Raw genomic sequence first — 26208 nt, forward strand, 5'->3', positions numbered from 1 at the left:
CTGCCCTAGGGGCACCTGCCCTAGGGGCGCCTGCCCTAGGGGCGCCTGCCCTAGGGGCGCCTGCCTTAGGGGCGCCTGCCCTAGGGGCGTCCCACCGCAGGCCTTGTCTCCCGGGGCAAAGCCTCCTCGGGCTCCTGGTTTCGCCTCCCCGTTTCCTTGATAGCACCAACCGCAGTGGTCGGTCTTGAGCGCAACCGTCTGCCTCCGAACCTGGAATGGAAGCTTCCAGAATGGCCCAGCACCACCCCCAGCACAGAACAGTGGCCTGAGCCAATGAGGGCGCAGCAGAGCGTGAGAAAGTAGAGCGCAGCCAGGAGCCGGGGAGCTGGGGGTCCCCATCGCAGGCTTGCTCCCAGCAAGTGACAGAATTTCTCAGGGTTCAATTTGGCTTTTGTTCCCAAGAGGGGATGGCCCCGGCCCGGTCTGTTTCTCGAGGCTGATCCAGGCACCCCTGAGGATGCCAAACACGCGTCAAAGTGCCGGAGGCGTTGGCAGGAGCAGAGACCGGGGGGCGCTTAAGGTGCAGGGCAGCAGGTGGCCACAGCCTCTGAGGTGCGGGGAGGGCGGCCGTTTGGGTCCCGGGCCAGAGGCAGCCCTGGTCACCCCACCTGCGCAAAGGCCAGACGGCGTCTGCACCCCAGCCGGCCGCTCCCCTGGCTCGCGACTGCGGTCCCCGTGCCCCGGCCCAGGGAGGCAGCTCCAGCTCCGTTCCCCCATCCACAGAGGAGGGAATCAGGGGCTGACACAGTGGAGCCAGTCACACGTCAGCTTCCCGCCAGGCGGTCGACCCCCACGAGCCAGCCAGAGCCTTGAGAGTTGGGCCAGAGCCCTCTGCACCCAGGAAGGTGAGCAGAGAACCCCACGCGGAGATTGGGGTGCTGTCCCGTTCACGGAAACCCGGAGGCAAGGTCAGACGAAGGCCAAGGGGGGTTTCCTCTGGCCTCACACCCACGCGGTGGGGTGAGCTTGCGCTCGCCTCCTGGAAAGCCGCAGAGAAGCTCCGCCCCTTCCCGCTCCCTGACCCGGCACCGTCCCTCTGCAAAGCGTCTCTCTGGTCCACCCCGTGCTGCGCTCTGCAGACCCGAGGACACGCTGCCCCTCGCAGAGAGGCTCTCCCTTTTGTTCTTACATTCTTTGTAAAAGAGAACTTGATTGACTTTAAAATAATACGAGAAGATAAACTTTGGTGTCTCGGTGAATTAACAGCAAAACCTGGGACTTAGTATGCATTTAAGATGACGATGTCACACTAAAGCCTTTTGGGGGCTAGTTCGTGTAGGGACCTGATCACCTCCCATGAACGAAGGGTTTTTACTCATGACTGCTGTTCCAAAGGAATTTAAAGAGGTTTTCCAAGAACAATGAGGATTCAGGGGTGACAGATCCTTTTACTTTGGGGAATGCCATGTGAATGAGCACATCGCCCAGTTAATTTGTATTAGCAAACACACCCCACAGTGGCTATAAAATGTCAGCTCAATGGGTTAGAGCGCAGCACTGAGAAGCTAAAGCCCCCGCAGCACGAGTTCGATCCCCGCCTGCCCCGGAGGTGACCCACAGGGCGCAGCAGACCTCTCCTGACCCGCCCGCTGCTCCCCTCAGCAGTGGACTTCGTCGATCTGCCTGTTCTGCTCCCTGCTCTGTCTCAGGTGAAGACTCACCACCCTGCACCTCTGGTCTGTACCCCAGATCTGTATACACAAATAAGTAAATCTTTAAAAAAAAAAATGTCATTCTAAACCCAAAGTCGCATGCCTCAGCCTCTCTGTGAGGATTTGAGACACGTGACACCAGGTAGCATTCATTTAACGTAAATATAAATACAAATCCTTTGTGACTGGGCACAAAGATGTTTATTTCCCACAAGGAAGGAAACCAGCCCCGGGGGCGGGGACAGGCGGAGGAGGTGGTATCGGAGCGGTGCCAGCGAGGACGCTGATACCCAGAGATGAGCCCGAGAACCAGGATTCAGCAAAGCACAGCGCTCAGCGCAACTCACAGCGATGCCCCACACAGAATAAATCAGTCCGTCCACGTCAACGCTGTCCAAGCAACTACAGAAGTGGAAAACTCATTTTACAGTATTTCTCATCAAAAATGGCTTCAGAAAGCTTGGGCGCACCCGAGGCTTAGCATGATTTATCTGTAACATTTGGATGCGATTCCTCAATCACGCCGAATAAATTTGGTGCTGCAATACAACATCAATATAACAATTAAAGGTCAACTCAGCATTGAATAACGCGATGACAGGCAGCGCTAACGAGCAGTCGCCATTCTTCCCACGCAAACTTCCTCCAGCTCTCCTGCCACTAAGTGTAACTGCTGCTCTCGAGAGCCAAGCTCAGAGGCTCTGTGGGCCTGAGACCCTGGTGACCGTTCACCGACACCGTTTCTGACCAGACTCCCTGCACCACCCAGAAAGAGGCCTTAGTGCTGCGCTTTGTGGAGCACGGACACAGCTTCAGGGGTGGGACCTTCTCCGAGTGGGCATTTCCCACGGACGCTCTTGAGCGCCTGCTGTCTTCCCCGAGTAAACGTTGCTTGACATCAAGACAGACGTATTTCGTGACTGGACGGCGCGGGCCACGGTAGACAACAGCCAGTTACCAAAACACACAAAGTCGCCCACCCGTCCATCGCTGCCATCTCGTCTCAACGCGACACACGCGCTGGGAAGTGCAAGGAGCCCTGATGCAGGGGGGGCTGCTAACCTGAGCTCCTGTCAGCAAGGAGGGGGCTCTGCGCATGGGTTCCCGCAAAGCGGCTCTCGGAGGGCGGTGATGCTGGACACATGTCCTGGGCAGGCCCTAGGCGTGGCACTGGTGGTCTCCCTGGGCTGCCATTCGCAAACACTCAGATTCTCTGAACCGCCTTCTTCTGGGTTTGAGGAAAATGCTTGGGGGCAAAGATGCAGGGTGTTACGGACCCAGAGGGTGGGATTGGCGACAACTGTGGGACACAAGTTGGATCAGTCTGCCGGTGGGGCAGAGCTCCTGGCGCCTGGGGCCGCAGGTCTTTCGCCACTAGTGGGGAGGCCCAGCATAGTCCGGGGCTCCCTCGGTGGGTCGCTCTGGCCCATGTGCACGTGCTAATGTGTGTGTTTTCCTGTCAGAATCTGTCAGGCACCTGCTCTCCCTAAGGACCGAGACGCTCACAGGCCACCTGTGCCCTGCCCAGCACAGCCGGTGAGCTACAAGGTACCAACCGGCGCCACCAAGGACCTCACTTAACCCCCCACTCTGGGTGTAATTAAAGTTTTATACTCCTGTTTCGGTAATAAAAGGGGGGGGCAGTGCAATAATACCCGAGCTCCCGCCGGGGCTTCACGGATTCTCTGCGGCCCGTTCACACACTGTGGTGCCCAGCCCTCAGGGTGGGGGCTTCCTGGTCTCCTCTCCGAGAAGCCACGTCACGTGTGGGCCTCTCCTCTCCGTGGCCTTGCTGCGTCCACAAGACACATTCCCCGGACGATCACTGCCTACACTGGTGTCTACACTGGTCTTTGTGTGAGGGGCCTACCTACTGGCAAGGTAGGGGGTGAGCTCACTCAGCTTGGTGGCGGGGGAGAGCGAATCAATAAAAACTGAAAAAAAAAATTAGTTCTTTCTGTTCAAGCGGACACGTGGTCTGAGTGAGCGGGCCAGAGGTTTCCTCTTCTGCGTGTGTCCCTAGCTCGGCCCTCGCAACGCACACGGCCGTCCCTCAGGACACGGCTTTCTGCGGCAGCACAGTTACGCCACCGGTCAATGTGCTCAACGGCCTGACCCCAGGAGGCAGATGGCGCGTGACTGGACAGGCCACCCTCAAGGCTTCTGCAACAGTCTAGAACATCCGGACACCACCAGGGAAAGGAGGGAGAACTTCTACTTCCCAAAGTCGGGAGACCGGGCACTGTGTCAGGGGAACCTGGGATGTTCTTAAGACACTGGACAGTCTGGTCATTTGCCCCCTGTGAGGACAGTTTCCACGCATGAGCTCATCTGTAGGGGAAAGGACGCCACGGTGGTTCAGGTATGTTTCCACAGGACTCCATGTACATCAGTCTTTATTTTATGTTAATCTTTTCAATCGTTATTCTTCCTTTCGTGACCTGCACCATCTTGGATCTTTAGCACCAAGCTGGGTCATCTCCTCAGCACAGACGCTTGCTCTCCTCCAGTGCATCTCCCCTTCTAATCTAGTCTGGCCGGATGGCTGATTCAGTGTGTCCACTCAGCTAATAGATAATAAATAGTCCATGAACGCTGAAGAAGCTATAGAGTCCAGGGGAACAGAAAAGCATTTTAATTTGTGCATGAATACCCAGAAGTGAATATTTTAAGCCTGGTTCTGTGCGACCGAGCAGTCTGGGCAATGCACGTTCTGGGAACAAACACCTGCCGGCCACACGATCTGCCGGGCCAGACCCTGCTTCTTCCCAGCGGGCTTGTTTAAGAATCCAAAGCTCCTTAGAGCCCCCATATGTCACGCACACGCATAAGCTCACCCATGCCTCCCTCTCCCACCTTTTCTTGCCCATCATTAAAACTTCGTCCTCCGCAGTTTCAAGAGTCGCGTTAATACAGCTGTCGCTTCCCCTCACTTCTTTCCCTCTGGTGTAGACAACCTCAGCACATTTGTCCTCTCATTTCTCCACGTCCAAGTTGAGCTGTGCTTGAACGTTTTTAAATATTTGGACTTGGAGAAGGGATTTTCACACAAGACACGAACACGGAACCACACACGCTCCTACTCAGGAGCAGTAGTGGACGGACACAGTGCCGCAGCAGAAGCTCCGTCCAACGTGGCGAGTCTTGGCGGCAGGGAGGGGCGGGGAGGAAGGGGCCCCAGAGGCCGTGAGGCCACGGGGAGCTAGAGATGAGAGCACAGCTCTTTCTCCTGGAAGGAGCACGATAGGAAACACACCATGGGCCCATTTGCGTTTTGAAAGGAGGCGGTTTGGACAACGCCCTTACGTTTGTAACCCCGATTCCGCAGTCAAAGGTGGCCAGAGGGGAAACAGCCTGTGCTCACAGGTCTGGGGCTCGGCCTCTGGCAGAGCAACAGCCCCACGCACCCACCCCCCTCGCAGACACTCCACAGAACGCCACGTGTCGCAAAGCAGCAGAGAGCTGCCATCCGTCACCGCTGCTTCAGCACACTTGATGTTCCTTGTCACATAGACAAATTATCCAGATGTCAAACTAATTTTTTTAGTTTCCAGTTGAAAGCGTTGTGTCACCGAGGTCTAGTCAACATTGAATTAATTTTTTTTCCCTTTCCCCGCAACATTATAAGGATCATATTTCTGAAAACCCTGCGGGTAACCACGGTAGCCGGGGGAGCGCAGCTCATGTGACAGTGGGGTTAATCGAGCCCCATGTCCACGTGGGCATAGTCATCGACGTGTATCGCTGCTTTTACTCCTGCTCTGTTCTTGCTTCCTCTCTCCTTATTGGTAGAAAACCCTTTGAGGAAGAGGCCAGACTTAACCATCCACGCACCAGTGCGCCGTGTTTTCAGCATCACGCTTTCCTGTTTAATATTTGCCAGCGGTTGACTCTGTACTACCTGGAGGACCAATATCCGGGCCCTGGACTGCACAGCTGAGCTAACGCTGGGGCTGACCGCTGTGAGCACGACTGCCCGCTCTCACGGGGACACCGCTCTCCCACATGACTGAAGGCCAGGGTGTGCCGGGTGGCAGGTAGACCTGGGGGTGCTGTCCCAGAGGGCTGGGCACCAAGATGGCACCACATCCCAGAAACACCCTCGTGTAACACCTTCTCACGATCTCAGGATTCTTGGGATGAAGACCAGTTCCCACCTGTCCTACCTGGCTTACTCCTGGTCTGCAGCTCTTACACGTTGGGTCTCACGCACACTTGTCCTGTTCTCTACTTGAGTCCTATTTTTAAACTCTCAGGGCTCCACAACTCCTCCTGCTACAAGTCTTTTGCTACGCGACTCCTTGGCAGAAGTTCCCATACTGTCCTTTCTCTTTCCTAACCAACGAACACCTACTTGGCCCTCGAGGGTGTCTTTCAAGTCTGCTTCTGGGATCAGTACGAGCGGATTATTTGGAACATGCCCAGAACACCACTGATGCATTCATAGAGGGGTGACTGGAAGGACATTCACTCCTCCCAATAGACTCCCAGGAGCGTGAAACTTGGGCCCTAATCCGCTCACCCCCAGCCCCCAACGCCCACACATGCTTCACGAGGAGGAGGTGCTCAAACTCTACTCGGGATGGACAAGCACTGACTCCGTGTGTCATCCTGGCGCCTCCTGCCCCCCACTTCTGCCTGTACACCAACCGTGGCCTCACGCTCCCTGTCCAGCCTATCCCCACCTCTGGGGTGGTCACACATGCACACACAGCCCCCCAACATACCATGTACACTGTATTTAAGATTTGGAATACTTATGCACGGTTACATATGGTGAGTGTTCAAGTTAATTTTTGGAATAGCAGGTTTGCCTTCAACTCGTGAAATCATCAGGACTCCTCATTCCTCCTGTGTTCCCGTACCAAATATACCCTCCGCAGCCACAGATCTGCGGTTTCCGGGGGCTTTGTCTGCCTGCACATGACAGTGTGGTCCTGGCTACAGCATGAACGGACGTTTACCAGGGGGAGAAAAGAACACCCACCACCCCCACCCCCCGCCTTGAAGTCAAGGAATCAAGAAAACCTCAGTGCCGCGATGAGCAGCAGAGAAGAGCACGTATTAGCTCACGCATCTTATCCTGCAGGACTTGTGCTCCTGTTCTGTTCTCTGAACAATCTAGTAAAATTCAATTTGCTTTTTCAGTTTGTCTCCAGCCAAGCTCCTTCTGTCGGTGCACACACGGCCAGGGCGGCCACGCTGAGGCAGGGCGGGGCCACGGGGATGAAGTTACCTGTGCATTTGCGATCCGTGTCTTCTTTCTTTGACCCACTAATCGTTAACTTGCAGTTGAAATTTTCCTCCCAGTATTCGGCAAACCATACGTTTCTTCTGTTGTTTTCCAGCGTACGGGACGTAAAATAGGCATCGAATCCTAAAGAGAGGGAAATGAAAGGTCATCGCTTGTGGGGCAGGGCTGGTTCCTCGGGAGAGGAACACCATGATTGTTTGCTTTGCATTCGTGGACTAGATGTTTGTGTCTATCAAAATGAAATCAGCAGAAGAAAAAGATATTCTAATGCTAAGCGATGGCTGAATACCGAGTTCTACTTTCATGCTGACACTTGGCCTCCAAGTGACATCTCCTCAGTGACGTGTGCACCAGAGACCTAGGAGGGGCCAGGACTCTACCTGACGTCACCACCCTCAGAGTAACCCCTAGCTCCGGGCACCGTGCTTCCCAGAGATTCCCTTATCTCAACACCCTGTGCGGAAGGGACTATCATTCCCATCTTGCCAAAGAGGAAAGAAGAGTCACAGGGAGAAATGATGACGTGCCCAAGATGGCCTCTACGCCCCGTCCTGCCCCCGATCACGTGAGCTGCTGACCGGAGGCCTCTTAGAACCTCGCCTGATGCAGCACCCACGTACTAAGTGAAAGTGAGTTGCTGAAGAGGCCAGAGGTAAACTGAGCTCACCAGAAGTTCAGCGCTAGCCAGAGAGGCTGTACAGTGCGAGAGCCTCGATGCCAGGCCCCGGGTGTCTCTGGCCGCCGCTTTGGGTCAGGCGGCATTAAGTGTGCAGAGCAGCCATGGAGCGTGACTCTCAGGGTGGAGTCCGTGGGCTGGTCCCAGCCCCCCTCGCCCCACTGAGTCCTGCAAACACGGCAGGGCCTTGGCTTCCTCACCTGCCTCGCGCCTGTCCTCTCTGAGGGCAGGGAGGGACCACGAGCAGTTAGAGTTGAAGGCCAAGATCCACAGAAGAAGAGGGGCTCAATCTCACACTACTGAAATCACGCAGTTTCCTCTTAACGTGGAGGCCAGCTGGGCCCTGGACTGCGCGGGAGGGCCGCTCGTCCCCAGCGCCGGCACCAGGGTCTGCAGGGGGACACAGGGCAAGTCCACCCAAAGTGGAGGAATTGGAGATAGGAGGGGAGGGAGAGTCGCGGAGCCGCCGGAGGAGGAACAGACACCGGCAAAGCTAAGAGATTGTCTGACATGTCAGGGCAGGACAAGAGCACGCCCATCCTGGGAATGTTCTAGACTGCTGTGGGAACAGCAGAGCGGCTGACCAGGGGCCTGCCGCGGACAGGACCATCCATGCTGCCGAGGCTCCTCCGCTGGGCACCTCTGGCCCCCCTGTCCCCGCGCCCTCACCCTGTCCCCATGACACTGAGTAGTCACATCACGGTCTTGAATGAAGGACAATTTGGCGGGGGGCGAGGGGGAAGGAGACGGGGGTCCTGCTGTGTCCGGGAACCCCCCAAGGGCGCTGGCCACAAAGTAAACTTCCCTCCACTTTCACCGCCCACCCGGTGCCCCACGGGTCTTGGGAGCCCCGACTCTCTGCCCGCCTGCTGGCCTGTGAGCCCCGTCTCTGCCTCAGTTACTTTCTCAGCATCTGGGTCGATGGCCAAGCGTTAGCTCCCAGTCAAGCTGCTGGCCTCTCACTGGAGATCAGGTGAGCCAAAGACGGCCACCGAGCCTCTGCCGGGGAGTTTCGCAGCCGAGCCCCACCTTTCTAGAAGACGGCTTTGAGGTAAGGGGGAGCTTGCCCGGCCTGGGGTCTGGACGCATCTGCCTGCGCTGCTGTGAAGCTCACGTCCCTCTGGGCCAGAGCCGTCGTCGCACGACTCAGGCCAGATGGGGGACGCTGGACAGAGTGGCCTACACCAGGGTTATGTGCGCAGCTAGTTACACTTGTGCCCAGACTCCGAGGAACGTGGTCGTCGACGCCGTGGCCAGCGTCGTCGGGTGGAATAGGCTCCCTAGGTGACTCTGAGGCCCGTCCGGGAAGACGGCTCCTGAGAGCATCATCAGCTTGACTCGGACACAGATCCGCCTATGCGGCTTATGTAAAACGACTGTTGATACAGAAATAAAGAACGGTACGCCTTGTGCTCACCTCACACCCCTTTTACATGAAGCCCCAAAGAGCTGTCCAAGAGGTTCCAGAAACACAGAAGGCCCCTTCACTTGAGTGTATCTGGCGTCGCTCTGCCTGGTTCTCGGTTACTCAGGCAACACCACACATCGCGAAGCATCAAGAAAGGACCGAAGCATGTGGGCATCCGGACACCCCTTGCTGTTCTTTGAACACTGCTATTCGTTACATGAAAGCTTTCCAGAAGTTTAACCGATAACACGCTGCTCCGCAGAGGACAGGCATCTGTTTACTCGGGCTTATGATCGTCCTGCGGAACGCAAGGTCCTAGTTCTGTCTGTAGTAAACGTGTGCACATGGAGAGGCCATCATGTCTGTGAAGGAATGTTTAAGGATGTTTAAATCATATTAAGTGAGTATGATTGCATGTGTGTGTGCTTACACATTTTCAGCCATCCTAATCTTAAAAAATAAGAAATTGAACCCAAGAAAGAATTGAGCAACCCGACAAAGGGAAACACCCACTTTTCCAGCCAGCAGCAGAGTGAAAGCCAGACAGACCTGTCAGAGGATTATTCTGCATCGTGGAAGCTTCACATGTTATTTTTAATAACTGTACAAGAACCACGTTGCTTGGTTACCATCTTCATTTTATACTCTGATCTAAAAATGTCTCAGCAGCCAGAAGTTTTCAGTGAGCTTAACACCTAAACTTATGTAATCAAACATCTACAATAATTCAGAAAGAATTTTACCAAAATTCTACTTCATTTTCTTTCTAATCACAGATCCAGTGACTATCTAAAAATTGGGTGGAAAAAAAAATCACATCTTGAAGGAAGGATGTTAGTTATGCTGGACTAAAAGTCGGGAGGTGAGAATAAGGGGGGAAAAATGAAACCCTGGAGAACAGTAAGATGGTCCTGACTTGGGGCCACATACTAGCTGAATGGCCATGGCCAGATTAATCAAAAGAAAAATATTTAGAGACTTAACCTTTGTTCAGTTGCTACGGAAATGTTATCTAATAATTTCAAGACAAGAGTCACTCCTCTTCTGGGTTACTTTTAGGTTTGCGTAGAACCGCTTGGTAGCTTGGCTTTGGATACCTGTTCTGGCTACTCCTCAGCATGTTAATTTGAGCACTATTATTTCTCTGTGCTATTTGGCATATTAATGAAGACGGCGTACGTTCAGCAGTGTAAAAACAAGCTGAGAACAGATGTCCCTTGGAAGCAAACATCTTCCTGAAAAGGTCAAGTTCAAGAGGCAAATCCGGATCATTTGATCCTTTCACCACCCAAGTTCCCGACGTACTTCCTGGGTGGAGACGCTGCATTAGGGGCTAATTCCCAGGCCACGTGTCCGAACCCCCAACGGCCCCCTCTGAGGTGACCTTGTGCTACTTTTCGGGCCCGCTTACGAGCTGGTGACTGATGGGCTTAGGGTGAGTTCCCAGCCCAATCTGTGTCATTCAAATTCCCTGCTGGGGAGTCTGAAGTCAGAAAGAATGAAAATTCTAGTGTCAGCCTAGAAGGCGCACAGACAGGAGGCACGTGAACCCAGGGCTGTGACAGTGCCAGGTGGGCTGGCAGGTAGCAGCAGTTTCCACTGGGAGAGGAGGGTGAGTCAGTGCGAGTCAAGAGGGAAGGGACGTGAGGGAGGCAGGCGTGTGTCTCACGCTTCCCACAAGGCTCAACTATCAAGTTCCCGTGTTTCTAAGCGCTGAATCCAGCCCTTGACCTTGGGTCCCACAGGAAACGTCATTAGTGCCACAATACATGACCCCTCCTCTGTGCTCAGGCTGAAGCCAGAGGGTGTCTCCTGGACTGAACCTGGAGGGCTGACTCATCTTCAGGTGGGGACCTTATTCTCACGGAGACTGCGAAGAAGCAGGGGGTGCCCAGATGATGGTAACCCAACGGGCCAGTTGCGGGGGGCCCACGCATTTTCACCGGAAGCAGCAGACACCCCAGCTCTGGAGCAGCTGGGCCACAGTGACTTTATCAGAGCAGTGACACTTAATCAATGCATTTGTAAATGCCTAGCATCACGATGAACGGTTGACTTTTTCTTTCAGTTTTTGTTGTGGATAATAGGTTTTGTAGAAAAATACATTCAACGCGCTGTCATTTGGCTTGGATGCAGAAATCCTTGTTCCTTCTCTCAGCGTGGACTGGGGGGACCCATGCTCTGAATTTTAGCATGGACAGCGGGAGACTCGGCATTCAAGGTGACGGGAGTGTGGGGTCCCACCTGTGGACGCATGCCCCTCACAGGCACGTGTGGCCGGCACGGCTGTGTCCTCCGAGGGTGGAGCTCACAAGAGCAGGGGGCTCAGTGACAGTGCCAGGCGCGGCCCGGGCCAGCAACAGTGTCCAGGGACCCGGTCTCTGCAGGGACACCAGCACTGGGCCTTCTCACCCAAATTTCAAGTGCGGCATGGATGGAATCAGAAAGTGGCAAGAGGGAGCAATCAGTCAGAGAGAGATGAGAGACAGCAGAAGCCCCAGGCCGGGTTGTGGAAAGCTGAAACACAATCCGGCCCCGGGCTCAGTCTCTGGGGACAGCGGGACAGTGCAGCCCCGGCGGCGACCCCGCCGGACGCTCGCTGCGCGCGTTTCGGTGACCACACTGGGCTACAAGGTAGACACGGTCCCGCCCAGCATCTTTTGAGCTGCAGCTGCTGTTACCCAGTGTCGAAAGCGCAAAGTGCAAATTCTCTTGTGTAAATAGCCAGGAGCCTCGCTGACCGGTGGGAGCCGGACACGATCTCCTGACCGGAGGCTGAGCGAGGACCAGGCGGTGCGAAGGTCAAGAGAAGAGGCAGGTGAGCATTTCAGAGATACACCCCAAACGTTACAGGACTTCAGGGGGATTCCGAGCGTGTACACCGAGGCACAGTGGTGGTCCCACTTCAGTGTCCGAAATGCAGAGTGCGGACAGGAAGGAGGTGGGGCCAGAAACAAGGGTCGGGTGAGGGGGCTGGACCCCACGCCTTTCGGGGTGAGGAGCGGATGTTTTCTGCAGAGGGGAGCCTGAGGGAAGGGATGGTGGGGCCGGGCTGCGGGAGGTCTGAGGTGCAGGGACTTAGGAGTTTATCTCAGGGCACCGGTCGGCCCTCAGGGCTGGTGGTTAAGAACAGGTGCCATGCGATGCCCCACCAGGGAGTGACCCACAGGGTGCAGCTGGCTTCTGTCTCCCGCTGCTCCCCTCAGCGGTGTATTTCAGTCAACCTGCCTGTTCTGCTCCCCGCTCTGTCTCTGGGGAATCCTCTCCTCCACCCCCACCTCTGACCTTTACTCCAGTTCTGGGGCATCAATAAATAAATCTTTAAAAAAGAAATAACAGGTGTCATGGTACAGGCCCTGCCTGGGGCGCAGCGGGTGAGAGCACAGCACTCGGAAGCCGCCGCAGCCCCTGCAGAACGTTCGCTCCCGGCCAGGGAGCGACCCCAGGGGCGGCAGACCTCTCCTGTCTCCCCACCGCTCCCCTCAGCAGTGTGTCTCAGTCAATCAGCCCGTCCTGCTCCCCGCTCTGCCTCTGATGGGTCCTGTCACCCCCTGCACCTCTGGCCTGCACCCCAGTTCTTGGACACATAAATACATCTTTAAAAAAATAGGTGTGATGGTACCAGAACATGAGCAGGCATTTTCTCCCCAGAAGGGGAGGAGAGGTCATGCTTCTGAGCAGCAGCCTGCTGGAAGCACTCGTGTGTGCAAAGCTGGGAGCACCGAGAAAGCGGAGGCCACCACGTCCCCCAGCGGGTCAGTCGGAAGAAGCCCGCCCGAGGCCACCAAGTGGCAAATGCACGCGTGAGCTAGTCCTGGCCTGTCTTCTTCACAGCCCATATCTTCCAGAATTCAGTCGGAAGAAACTAAACCAGGAGAACTTCAGCATAAATAAGAACACTGTTGCGCGTTCTTGGATCGAGGCTCGAAGCGATTTACACGGACTATAAACTCCCCAGTCGTCCTGAGAGCAGGACCGCGCTGTCCCCGTTTTCCAGGTGGTAGCGGAAGCATCAGCGTCTCTGACTGGCATCTGTCAGGGAGCTGGCAGGGTGCCCTGGCACCCCGGAGGGGCGGTCCGGGCAGACCGGCTGACGCAGGCTCCGGCCCGGGGCCCGAGCGTCTCCAGGGACAGACAGCCTCGCCCACAGCCCGCGGCCCTGGGGAGCAGGTCACCGCGGGCCGGCCGGAAGCAGGGCCCCGAGGAGGCACGGGCACCGTGTGGCCGGGTCTCCGGCTCGGAGAAGGGTGAGCCCGGACTCGGCGAGCGGAGGAAACGGTAGTTTTTAGCTTCTATTCAACAGAAAGGGGCACAATTTCCACATCGCTCAGCCTGCGGTGACAGCGGAACTACCAAGGAAACGTCCTGGAGCCTAAATTCGAACAAACCACGTGAGGCTTGGGATAGGGGCAGTGCCGGAGGAAGAGCAGAGAGGCACGCTGGAGGCCTGGAGGGCGGGAGGGGGCCCACGCCAGGCGGCAACGCGGGCAGAGAGGCTGTCGGGCGGGCGCGGGCGGGGAGACCTGCGGGGCAGAGCGGTCTTGGGGTGCAAGTTCGGAGAGACCCAGGGGCTGCCGGCGGCGTGTGGCTGAGACCCCGGGCCTCGGGTGTGGAAGGGACCCCACTCTGCCTGCTGCGCCCACATCCCCGCCCTGAAATTCTGACCGTGTTTGAACAGGGTCCTTCCGTTTCCATTGGCACGGGATGTCTCGGCAGCACGCAGCAGTTCCAGAACCTCCCCGGGATCGAATGTCCTGATTCGCTTCTCAGTGACGTTTCCTTACAAATTGCCCCAACCGCAGAATGGCCACACGTCTCCATAACCGTGTCCGGTGCCCAGCGCTCGGCCGAGCCCGCCCGTTCTCAGCCACCGCAGCGTCAGCAAGTCCTCGGCAGCGCGCGGGAATCCGCTTCTCTGGAGCTCCGAGCATCTGTCTGGGTCTCCCTCCGGAGAACGTGGGGCGTGGTGGTGGCCACGGCCTGTCCTGGCTACAAAGGCTGTGGCCCATAATCCCCGTCAGCCCACACGGCCGAGCGCCAGGGGTGTGGTCTGCAGGCGCGACTCGGGGCGCCCGTCAATGAAGTGACTCTCGAGTGCGCATCCCGGTCTTGGGTCAGAGCTTCAGGACGGGACACTCCCCGTGGGGAGGGGCTGCGGGGCCCCCGGGCGACCCGGTCTGCCCGTGCCCTGTCTCGTCTCCTTCCTCTGGCCGCGTGGTATCACGCTTCCTCCTTTCCAAGAGGTGCTGGGGGTCACTGGCTGCTGGCAAGGAGGAGGCTGTGAGTGTTTTGGTTCATGTCTGGCAAGTGCATTTGTGGGCACAGAGAAGAGATTCGTGACAAACAGATTAAAGTTACTTTTTCGATTATTTTTCTGTTTGTCATTACCAGGTGTGTATAATTTAATTCATGGAAGTTAAATCTATTCTTTGCACACTTCATACGTCAACATGTAGGTAGCAATAAGATTCAAGGGATGAGATGCATTTAGTGGTAATAGCTGAGCCTATTTTGTGCGAATTAAGATTCTGCAGTGTATCTTGACCAAAAATAAAATGCTTTTTTTCATCAATATGTCTAACACATTCCTTCCAAAAGGCCGAGATTATATTAAAATAAATAAAAGTCACATTCTATATGGCTAAAGATAACATGATTTAATTTCCCGGAAATGCATGGTCCCTTATTTTGATGAGGAGGGTAGCAAGGTGCTGCTTGCTTAGACGGAGGCTTTGTTTTTTTCCTTTCGCCCCAAGGGACACTGTGTTCTGAATACCTTTTGGAGATATTACAGACGAAATAGTTTCCATTTAAAGGCAGTATCCAGTGGAAGGTGAATTTTATTATCAGGCACAAGTATTGTTCAAAGTGAATTTGCAGGAAGCTCCATCTCCATGCGTGTGTCTCACTTCCCTAACACCATCCCAGGCAGGGGAGGAGTGAGGCGAAGGTCCAAAGTCATGGATCAGGAGCGGGAGATGCCGTCTGAGGTGCCCCCTGGCCCTCCCCGAGCCTCGGCTGCCCCATGACGGGTGACTACACCCACCTGCACCGCCCAGGGCGCCGTCACCTGCCAGGTGTGGCTCCGGGGTGGCAGGCCCAGGTGTGCTTGACCTGGAACATACATCCAGGAATTTGAAGACTTAGTAGGGAAAAAAAATAAAAGATCTCATCGATAACTGCATTGATTCTCTATTGTGATACACTGCTTGGCTCTATTGGTCAAAGAAAATATTACAATGAATTTCACCGTTTTACCTTAATGCTACAAAATACGAAACAAGACCTACGTTTGCCTATATTCCCATGAATCAGGTCTGGTCTAGACTTTTCACAAAATAAAATGTACCTAAAGCTCAGGAATCCTTCCAGATTCACATAATTCTTCCACGATGCTCCTCGAATAGACACAAACGTGTCACTCTTTTTGGCTGACAATGTCACGGAAAGTTCATTTTGTATGGAGAACAAGTGCTAGGTGGCTCATTCCTACTGAGAGTTACTGATACACTTAGAAAGAACAAACTCCCCAATGCCAGAGCGACGAGGGAAATTATGGTTCCATTTAAACAGGCAAACATTCAGGTTAATTAAAATAAAGCTTGAAGTGGACCCGCACGGGCCCGTGGGGGGGCCGACTGATGCGTATTTCAGGTTGGTGGCTGGGTGGCCTGAATGCCACGCGACGTCGGTCTCTGCCTTCCCCGAGGGAGGCAAGCGGGGGCGGCGCTAAGTGGCCTCTGGGGTCCTGGATGGGGCGTCCGGCGTCTTCAGGGCTTTGTGGGTGGCGAGCGCCGTCTCGAGAGAGTCACTGGGTAGTGCTTGCCACGCCCAGTGGACCATAAACCCCAAGAACAGAGAACTTAACGAGTCCTATTCACCAGCGGAGCACTCCTGTCCACTCACCATGCAGGACTCGGTGGTCAGCGGAGGCCAGAGGCTGCATACGTGGACGGGTCAAAAAATGGAGCATGAGGAAGGCACCGTCCCGAATTACGAGCTTTTTAGGGGAAAAGTCTGGGTCCCCTTAGAGCTCCACACCCCTCCCCCCCACCCCACATCCTCTGGCGAGTGACAAGATCTATGAGGACAGAGAATAGAATATTGTTGTAAGAGAAGTCAGGCTGAACAACAGAAGAGAAATGCCCTAAAGGACATCCCTCAGGATGTCCTAAAGGAACTCTGCAGAGTCTTACGGACTCCACCCCTGTAAGAGGCGGACACCCTTCCCCTTAACAGAATGAAGCCAGGGATGCGCCAGCAGGTACAGGAATGCGGAGACCTGAAGCCACGCTGCTCTCTCAGGGGACTGCTCCAGCACTGAGCTTCCCGGCCCTCTGGACCTCTGCAGGAGCTTCTTTTACTCCCCCTGACTCATGGTGGCCAAACGCCCACCGGCCTTCTGCACGCTTCACCTTGACAGTGACCCTTCGCAGGGACCTTAGCTGTGGCGATGGGCAGATGCCAGCTCTCCGAGGCCGCAGGCTGAGGAGCGACAGGCAGAGAGACGAGACTCGGGCCCCGAGAGCCGTCCCAGAGGGGCCCTGAGCCTCTGGCCCGAGGGCTGGACCCCGCACGCGGGCTCGGGCCCCTCTGGTTCGGTCCAACCTCTCCACCTTCAGGCAGGCCGCTCAGTTCAAGCTGGACAGGCCTTGGAAGATCAGAGCGCCACCAGCTGGGTGAGAACGGCAGCTCCTCACCTGGTATCGGGACGGGGCTGGCGGTTTGTTCCGCCAGGAGTCGAGTGTCTGCTCTCGAGAGCAGCCCCGCCAGGACAGCAGCCCCACGCCGGGAAGAGAAGCCGCGGGGACGGCCCCGCGCTGCCCAGCGTCCTCAGAGACGCTCCCCTCAGCGCTGGACTCGGCGATGACACATGGACAGCCGGCCGCGGGGCTGCCCGGCCGCGGAGCGGGGCCTCCCCGAGAGGGGCGTTCAGACTCCTCCGACCCCCAGGCTAGGTCGGTCACCGCCCGGCAAAGCCTGTTTCTCCCGAGAAGTGTCTAGGGGCACCCACGAAACGGCATGGGTCCCGTCTCAGCTGTTGGGAACTCACAATCTCTAAGAATTTAACAACTGAGATGAAACACTCGACAGGACTGCGCCTGCATAAAGGGGGCGTGTCTGGTGCAGAAAACCCAACAGTGACGAGAACAGAAAGTCCTGGATCGAGGAAGGGGAAGCGGGGACCCAGGGATGGGCACCCCAGGGTCAGGGAGTCCTCAGAATTCAAGGTGCGCTAAAGGCACAGGGTAGAGGTGGCTGCCATTGAGATTCTGAAAGCGATTCTCTAGTCAGAATTTAAAAAAAAAAAAAAACTGGTTAAAAAAAGGAGCCATTATGACCGGGAAGCCTGAACGGCCTCTAGGAAGGCGCTTTGGGTCTGCGCATAGATAATGAATAAGGGGATGAGCAGGGCCCTCCCCGGCGGGGTACGTGTTAAGGCGCAGCACCACGAAGTGGCCGCGGTCACCCCAGCGTGAGTCCATCCCCAGCCAGGGAGCGACCCACAGGATGCTGCAGCAGACTTCTGTCTCCCCGCTGCTCCCCTCAGCAGTGGGCCTGCCTGTTCTGCTCCCCACTCTGTCTCTGGTGAATCCTCTCACCCTCTGTATCCCAGTTCTGGATGCATACATAGATCTTTTTTAAAAAAATAAGAGGATAGGGCCCTCCCTGGTGGCGCAGCGGGTTAAAGCACAGCACTGAGAATCTAAAGCCGCTTCCACATGAGTTCGATTCCCACCTGCCCCGGAGGTGACCACATGGTGTGGCAGACCTCTCCTGACCCGCCCGCTGCTCCCCTCAGCAGTGTACTTCGTCGATCTGCCTGTTCTATTCCCCACTCTGTCTCTGGTGAAGCCTCTCACCGCCCCTGAGCCTCTGGCCTGTACCCCAGTTCTGTATGCACAAATAAATAAATCTTAAAAAAAAAAAAATAAGAGGATAAGCAAACATTTAAATATAAAACAGCACACTGGTGGCATCGGCACCCTGGGAAGTTCTGACTGGTCCCCAGCATCATCAGCAGGGATTATTTAGGGGTTCATTCTGGGCTGCAGCCCATCACAGGAAGCACAGGTAAGACAACTGCAGAACTCCCCGAAACGGCAGTCTTCAAGCGTGAATGCAGAGAAGTCTGCTCTTTCAAGACAGGGCCTTATAGGAAAGGACAAGTGAGGAAGACGGAAATCCTCTGGGGACTAGAGATTCAGCTGGGCTCTGGGCGCGATGCGTGAGTTTTGCTTCATGCACTTCAGCCCTCTTTGCTCATACCTGCCTACAAGTTGCCAGCTGTGCAGGATCCCAGGGAATCAAGACCATCTATTCCAGAAGGAAACAGTGCAGACTGTAAAAGCAGCCTGCAAGCCAGTCACGCCCTGGCGCTTAGCAGGGAAACCATTCAGCACGGCCACCTGTTTGGCTAGAATGTCCTCGGTCACAGAGGGACTGGAATTTCTGAAGACGAGCAGAACAGAAGAGCTGAGTAATAGAGACATTGTGAGCAGCAACATTAGGAAAATAGTTTAGACATGTGACCCCAAAGTACAGCTTCCTAGCGCTTCAGAAAACAATTTACATAATTACAATCTTTTGGTAATTGCAACTATTTTTTATCTGTAGTCGTATAGTTCAAAGGCCCATGTTTGTGCTGTTTAATTTCCCTAAAGAGTATATTTTTGTGAGTTTTTGCTAATTTTCACTATTTCCCAATTAATATAAATGCACGATGATGTTTTAAATGCAAATTTCAGGCTTTCTTTTCTGAACATTTGAAGATATCATCATCTTCCTTGATTAAAGCTGGCCTATATGAGTAAGCACATGAGGGCTGATAGAAACACTCAGATTCAGGGCCCTCCCTGGTGGCGCAGCGGGTTAAAGTGCTGCGCTATGAAGCTACCACAGCCACTTCGGCACAAGCTCGAGGCCTGGCCATGGGGGTGACCCACCTGGCCCAGCAGACCTCTCCTGTCTCTCCGCTGCTCCCCTCAGCAGTCCCCTCATCCATCCGCCTGTTCTGCTCCCCACTCTGTCTCTGGGGACTCCTCTCACTCCTGCACCTCTGGCGTACACACCAGTTGTCTGCATAAAAACCTTACATTGATTCACTAATCTAGTCTCTCTCTCCCTTCACACACACACACACACACACACACACACACACACACACAAAGTCAGGCACAGCAGTAAATTCAGGGCATTATCATTTTGCCAACAGTACACAACTGAAATCTCAGGACAAGAACCAGGGCGCCCCAACATTATGGTGCCCCATTAATTGTGGTAAAATAGCTCTCTGTCTACAACCAGATTCCTGGCACATGATGGTTCTGTCTGCTGGACAGCTGGGGAGAAGACAAAGTCCTCTCTTGCTTTGCAGCGTCACTCCTCAGCAATGAAAAGAAACCACAGGGAGAGTGAATAGCTGTTTGCTTGAGACTGAATTCTGGAACAGGAAGAAATAGTAAAGGATAGCAAGAACAAGAGGCAGGCGGGAGGCCTCCCCTGGAGACTGACTCCGGATTGTTCCAGCGTTTTTTTCACGCCCGTCACGTGCCATGTGCTGAACTCATTTGTACCGAGGCAAAGCCAACTTCACCATCAGCATCAGCATCAGCATCATCTTGACTGTCATGGTAAACATTTGCATGGAATTATTTAATTCCCCTATCCAAAGAGAAACAACAATCCTCCACAGTCCGTATAACACCTTTTTTTTCCTATTTGCATCATTAATTTCAAAAGAATTATGTTTTTCAGTGTTCTCTATGCTGTTAATATTCTTTTGCTTTTTGTCTTGGAATCATACACTAAATTGCTACAGGCTGTTCTCATTGACTTACTTGATGGCTGGAGGTTAGCTATCGCTTAGCTGTAGCCCAATCACAGCACACATAAGTCAACACCATCAGCATAAAGAATGCCAGGCAAAGTAATGCAGCCAAGCAAGAACAATTTCTGGGATCCCATGTTATCCAAAAGTGCTGGCTAAGTGCAAACGTGCTGTGCTCCACTTGGCTTTTATATGAGAAATTCCATGAAACCTTTCTTAAGGCATCAGACAGAAATTTTCAATGCTCAATTTATTCCTAAAAAGCAAATTCCCTGAGGTTAGGATAAATTAGTGCTCCAAATGTCAGTGGCAGAGTGATTGGCTTTTAGCAAACTGGTATTTGATTTAAAAACAAAAAAACAAAAAAAAGCCACACCCCAAGAGTGTTACACTGTACTAAAACAGGAAATGAGAGATTTTGTTCCTCTATAATTTGTGTAAAGGCAGAAAAAAAAAATCTAGCAGAGATCATAAATTACTAAAAAATATATCTGTTTCCTCAGGAGAAAAATGATGTAATTAATCATTTCACTATTTGGGGACTGGTCAGAGGCTGGTTTCTATATTCATCACATTCACCGAATAATTGAACTTCCTACTTAACATAGATTGCTATGTATAGCACAGTAGCACAGATTTTGAGGAAATTGAATTTATAGGTAGAACTATAAATAGAAACGGCATCTATCTTTAAAACCTGTTGGTATTATGATTAATTTCGGGTTTTCATGAACTCTGAAATATTTGTGTGACAACTTAGGTTCTGATGATAAATAATTCATTTCTAATACATGAATGCATTAGGACCTAATGCCTTACACTGCCATATCTTTCTGCATTCTGACTTCCCTGCCTGCTTTCCAGCCCTATATGTTGCTTTTAGTAGGGTCCTTTGTTTGATTGTATCAGAAGCTCATCATGGGATCTCAAAGAGTCTGAGACAACAGCAGTGGGACAAAGAGAATGAGACATCAGAAAGGCATGGTAGCCCCCAAAGAGTGCAAGGAGATAAGTCGTATTCTAATATCTCATTGGAAGTAAAAAAGCTCATAAATAAATAAAGTAACAGGGATGTATAGTTACATTGGTACCATATCTCAGTTCGATCTCAGAAGAATGAGAGATTATCTCCACAGAGCACCACAAAACAAATGTTCAGGAGACATCCATGGGTAAGTACTGTGTGGTTTGTGCAATGGGATATTACAAAGCGGTAAAGAAGCTACTGCCCTGGGCAGCATTTACAGTCCACTCCGACAGCGGCTCGGAGGAAGCATACGCCTGTGGCACAGTCTGACCTCATCTCCGGGAATGTTTCCTCAAGTTAACATTAGAACTGATCTGTGGTGACGTCAGTATTTATGCTTACATGAAGTGAGAGGAGAGACAACCGGTATCTTTGAGGGTGGGAGGGTGAGCCCAGGATTCTCTGGAGTGATGGGCACACTTTGGGCCTTGCTTCTGTGTCGGTGACCTCAGTGGGGGTCAACTGTAAAAAAGCATCAAGTGACGCTTTTAAGAGATGCATGCTCTGGTCAATGCAAATTATACTCCAGTACCTGGACTTACAATGTATTTTTTTTAAGACAACAGGATACAAAAGAAACCAGTTTTTAAATCAGGAAATGCATCTAAGACCAGTGAGAAAACAAGACTGGCTCATTAGAGCACTTTTATTAGTAGATGATTTGGTTACCAAGTATTATCACTAACATTGGAAGCTGCAAGTATTAGGAAGGACCAAGAAAGCTTATTGGCTTTTGAGTGAAATCGACTAGTAGCTCTGGGAGACTGGAGCTGGTGCTTTCAAAGCACAAGTCTGTGCTGGCCCTCCTGCTCCATCACAGACCATCTAGTTCTCTGACAAACACAGGGGTCCCCGAGAATTCAAGAGCGAGCAGTCCTCCCTCACCGTCAACAGCGATTTCTACCACCAACAGTCAGAGGCTCGAATGGGACCACTTTGCTCTGGGTCCTCAAGAAATCATGACGAGGGCTGGTATCACGTGGCCTCGCCCACATACTGCTGCTCCCCCGAACGCTCTCCTTCTAACTGTGCTGTGCTGTTTGCCCATTTGGTCCTTTGCCATTTTCGGCTCAATGCCACGCTTTGCTCTTTAAGGATCAACGCTTCTGTCACCTGCTTTTGTCAGCTCATGGCCGCTGTCTACTGTTGCAGCAACCTCCAGGTTGCTTCCTATGACCACAAGTCATCCTCTGCCACTATAGAGGTCTGATGTTTTCACGTGGTCCCAGCCCATGTAGTCACATGTAGAGGTGGCATCTTAGCTCTTCTCCCCTGAACCTACCAGCGTGAGCTGTTCTCAACTGAAGTCTGCTGAAGACTTCAAAACTCCAACAGGTGGAGAACACCTTAGGTCCTGGACCCAAAACTCAACAAGACAAGCTGGGATTTGGGGGAACTGTGAGCTGTAAGAAAAAGCAGGCAGCTCTTTCAGCAAGAGTAAAGAGGCTGGGGCGTGAAGGGGTAGGGGACTTTTTTAAGTCAAATTAGCGACACCACAGTAGCTTCAACGCTTTAAGTGACTGGAGGGACAGAACCTTCTACGTGAAGTCAGAAGGTCCTTTTTAGCTTTTGGATTCCAGTTAACCTCACAGATCCCACTAGAGATAGTAACACCTTGGGTCTGAAGACATCATTCTGCCTCAGAGGGACCCTCCCCCCCCCAACACACACACCCTTTTAACCAAATTAGGAGAGAGGATCAAGTGACTACTTGTTGTTAAAGAGTAAGACAGAAGCCCCAGCTCACTACACCCCCCGGTTCTAACTAACATGAGTTCCTTCCAGCCCTCCATCTGGCCGACTCACTGGCCCTCCGAGTCCCGCCACTGCTCCGGGCTCCAGTCAGCCCTGCGCGCAGCCGTTTCAGAGGCTTCTGTCTCGCTGTTCACTCGCAGTTCAGGCCTGTTTCAGCCACGGGTGAGCCGGTGGGCCCGTGGGGGCCCCGGCCAGGCCAGCTCTCAAGGACTTAGTCTTGATTCAATGGCCTCATTCCATGCAGTGGACCCAAGTCAACGCTTGAAAGTTCCCTTTCCTTGGGATAAGAAAGTAGATAGCTACTGCTCTGAACGGTGAAGAAAAGTAGCTTTGGAAGAGTGGTTCAAGGAAAAGCTTTTCTCAAAGCACGCACTGTGCCTGACTTGAGGCACACCCGCTGGGCGCGCCTCCTTCCTCCCTCCCCTCCCGCTGACTTGAGCCTGACCTTACTCCGCTTCCCCTTCTTGCTCGGTTTCTTTCTCAGCCTCCCTTCTCAGAAAATCAAGACAGGGGTTTTCATTTACCGTCTACTCTTGTCTCTGGAACTCAGCAATGTCTGTGACTGCTTCTCTGTACTCCTGTATGTTTTTCTTGATCTCAACCTCTAGTCATGTTTATATAAATTTCACACATGTGCACACACACACACTTTTCTTTGCAATGGATGATCAGAGAATGTCAGGGCTTAGACATTTCTCACTGAGCATTTCCACGAATCCACTCAATTTCTCTATGAGGAAGCTGGAGAGGCACCATCTCCCCAGGCCTGCTGAGTGCCCTCACTTGTTGGCACAAGAGCAGAGGCTGCTCAGCTCCATTCCCGACCCCACTGTCTGTGTGAAGCAGCAGAGCTGGTGGTGATCACATCACACGCACCGTTTCTGACTGCTGAACTACACGTAAGGACAACTCTGTGAGACATCCCGGACACGCTGCGCACCCTTCTGCGAAGAGAGCAGAGTCCCTCCGTGGGCGGTGGAGCTGAGATCTTGGCCCAGCCTATACCCATGATACAGCCTCACACAGGACACGGGCTTCCCGCTCTGGGGATCTGGGCTGTTATTTGCCCTCTACGTCTGGGGCCCTTTGCTGTTCACAATGATGCATCGTTACAAGAGGCTCCAGAGCCTGAGTGACCGTGTCCTCCTTCCTCAAGGCCTATCTAGGACGTAGGTACCTCACCCAGGCTTCTGCCAGGAGCACCAGAGGGCACCGCTTGGCACAGGTCACGGATGGCACCATGGGGCCCAGTGGGGCGTTTCTCCCTGATCGGGGGGCAGCGTTTCCATGAAGCTGATGAGCCCCCACACGTGACCTGGTTTCCACGATCCACTTCCCGCACCCCGCTTCCAAGGGGCCACGCCGCTGTCGTTTTTATCCTACCTCATCCGTCAAGTCAGTGTCTGCTCTTCCAGGCCCCTTCATGTTGGAATATTCTAGCAGCCACGCTTTGGGCCGCTACTGTTCTCTACAGCGCTGTTACAATGCCGTCTATACTTCAATGGCTCCACAAAATTCAGTAGTCTCCAGGGGCCTCTCAAAAGCCAGGGCCACGTCCCACCTCGCAGGATGGGCTGTGAGCAGCGCAGCTGAGCCCTCCCTGCCCAGTGCCTCCGCTGGCCGCCAGCCCCTTCAGCCACGACCATCCCGGCCAAGTAGTTGCTCACGAGAAGAACTTGGCAACCATCCCCTGACTTCTTTGCATTCTCCAAAGTCTGGCCGGCTTTACATTCCAGAGCCCATTTCAATGCACACGCTTCTCAGCATGTTTGGGCCAGCACCAGGCACAGGTGGCCTTCACCCCTCACGCGCTGGAAAGTGAGCATGGTGGTGAGCGCGCCGGCCCGAGACCTTGGTCCTCTGTATTGTGCACACAAGCCAGCAGCCGGCATCACCTTTAGAAAGTGTGAGTCAGTCACTGGACGCCTCGGCGCGCCCGGAAAAGGCCTTCAGTTCTCGTGCCAGGTGCCGAGTTCTGACCCTCAGGGGCCTCTAAGGCCCTAAGCGCTGGGGCCCTCCCACTGCCTATGGACGTCACCCCCTTTCTCACCCTGCTCCAGCCTCACTGGATTCTTGTTCCTTGGAAAGAGCAGAGACCAGGCTGCTGCCTGACTGACGCTGCCTGTTCACCTGCACAGGTAAGGGGCTTGCCACACAAAGGCAGACGCGAGGCCGTATGGGAAGACTCCCCAAAATCCAACAGGGAACCTCCACCAGAGGAAAAGCGCATCGGACACAAGACGAGAACTCATGTGCTCATGTGAGAGACGCAGGCTCCTCTGGTGGTCTCAGCTGAGAGACCTTAGAGCTGTGTGTAGAGATCGAGGCTTAACGCATCCGAGTAGCTCCTGAGGCGGAGAGACGGTGCCCCCACCCCAGGCTCCCGCCCCAACCAACTAGGCGCACAGGCTCGCCTCACGCATGGCAGCGCAGCTTGGGGGAGCCCAGCGCCCCCACGCAGAAGGAGGCCCTCGCTTCCGCGCGGGCGGGAACCCTGCGTTCAGTAAAGAGTTGGGGCTGCGGCCTTCTGGGGTGCTTCATGTTCTCCCCATGGCTGGTCACTTTTCTTGACTCGACCTGTAGCGCTCGCTCACATCACTGCAACTCTGAGGTGACATCTCTGTCCCCTGCGTGATCAAGAGCATCCTGCCTGTGCCCCTCCCCCGCTGCACCCCCACTCCCCATCGGGTGCCTATTTGCGCTTTTCCACTGCCCCGTCTGGGACCTCACTCTTGCTCTTGCTGTCTTTGGGGGGCAGGTGCAGGTTGCTGTTTTGTGTCTGACATAATGACACTGCGCGCCCCTCCCCAAACCCCCCCCACACACGAAGTTTCTCGTTTGCTGCGTTTGCAGCCTTTGGGGTGTGCGGTGCTTCCCCCAAGTCCTCGAGGCCCGGAGCACAGCCCTGCCTCCTGGCACCTCCGGCCAGCGGGTGACGGGCTCCCAGGGGTTTCCTCGGGCCCTGCCCGCTCCCCCACGTCCCGCTGTGTCCTCGTAGCTGCTCGGGCTTCCCGAGCCAGGAACACACTCCCCGGGGTGTTTCTGAGCCCCAGGGTGCTTCTGAGCAAGCCAAGCTGGCCCCTGGTGGCCTCGCGTGTGCCAACGGGCACGTCTGGGGCCCACCCACGCCCAGGCTGCGCCCTGGCAGGTCAGAGCCAGCAGGAGCCGCCATGATGGGGAGGGAGGGGGGCTGCAGGAAGCCTAGAAAGGGCCTGACGGGAGCAGGTGTGTGCGCAGGCCACGCCCCCCAGGTAAGTCCTGTCCAAGCAGAGACAGGCCGAGGCCTCCCACGAGGGCCTGCCGGGCCTGGAGCGACAGCTCAGGCTGGGAGGCCGCGAGGGCTGCACAAGGCTGTGTCCAGCTGGACTCCCGGGCAGCCAGCCCGCCCCAGGGGCCCCAGCTCCCTGCAGGGACGTGGGGCTCCTTCTCCTTGTCTACCTGGTGAGCCCCGCGCAGCACTCCCTGTCTGCCTGCACCGGGTGTCTCCCCCTTCGCTTCCTCCCGGCCCAGCGAAGCTCCCCAGGCTGCCCTGGCCCGCGTGGGCTCCGGCCCTGCTCAGCCCCCTGCACACGCGCCCACTGGCTCCCTGCGCGCCGAGGGCGGGG

General features: G+C 54.4%; 1 protein-coding gene across 7 annotated transcripts in view; it reads right to left on the reverse strand.

Annotated features, from left to right (window-relative positions):
* GRM7 (glutamate receptor, metabotropic 7) overlaps positions 1 to 26208 on the reverse strand; it is a 464393-nt gene that overhangs the window by 148469 nt on the left and 289716 nt on the right. For all 7 annotated transcript variants that reach the window (XR_001146008.1, XM_004692396.2, XM_004692395.2 and 4 more), the window contains exon 5: positions 6889 to 7029. Coding sequence is in view for 6 of the 7 variants with exons in the window: in XM_004692396.2 (XP_004692453.1) it covers positions 6889 to 7029 (141 nt within the window). In the remaining variant the exon portion in view is untranslated. The remainder of the gene's footprint in view (positions 1 to 6888; positions 7030 to 26208) is intronic.

This window comes from Condylura cristata, unplaced genomic scaffold, assembly GCF_000260355.1.
Source record: "Condylura cristata isolate star-nosed mole 26May11 unplaced genomic scaffold, ConCri1.0 scaffold00033, whole genome shotgun sequence".
In the NCBI taxonomy this organism is placed as follows: Eukaryota; Metazoa; Chordata; class Mammalia; order Eulipotyphla; family Talpidae; genus Condylura; species Condylura cristata.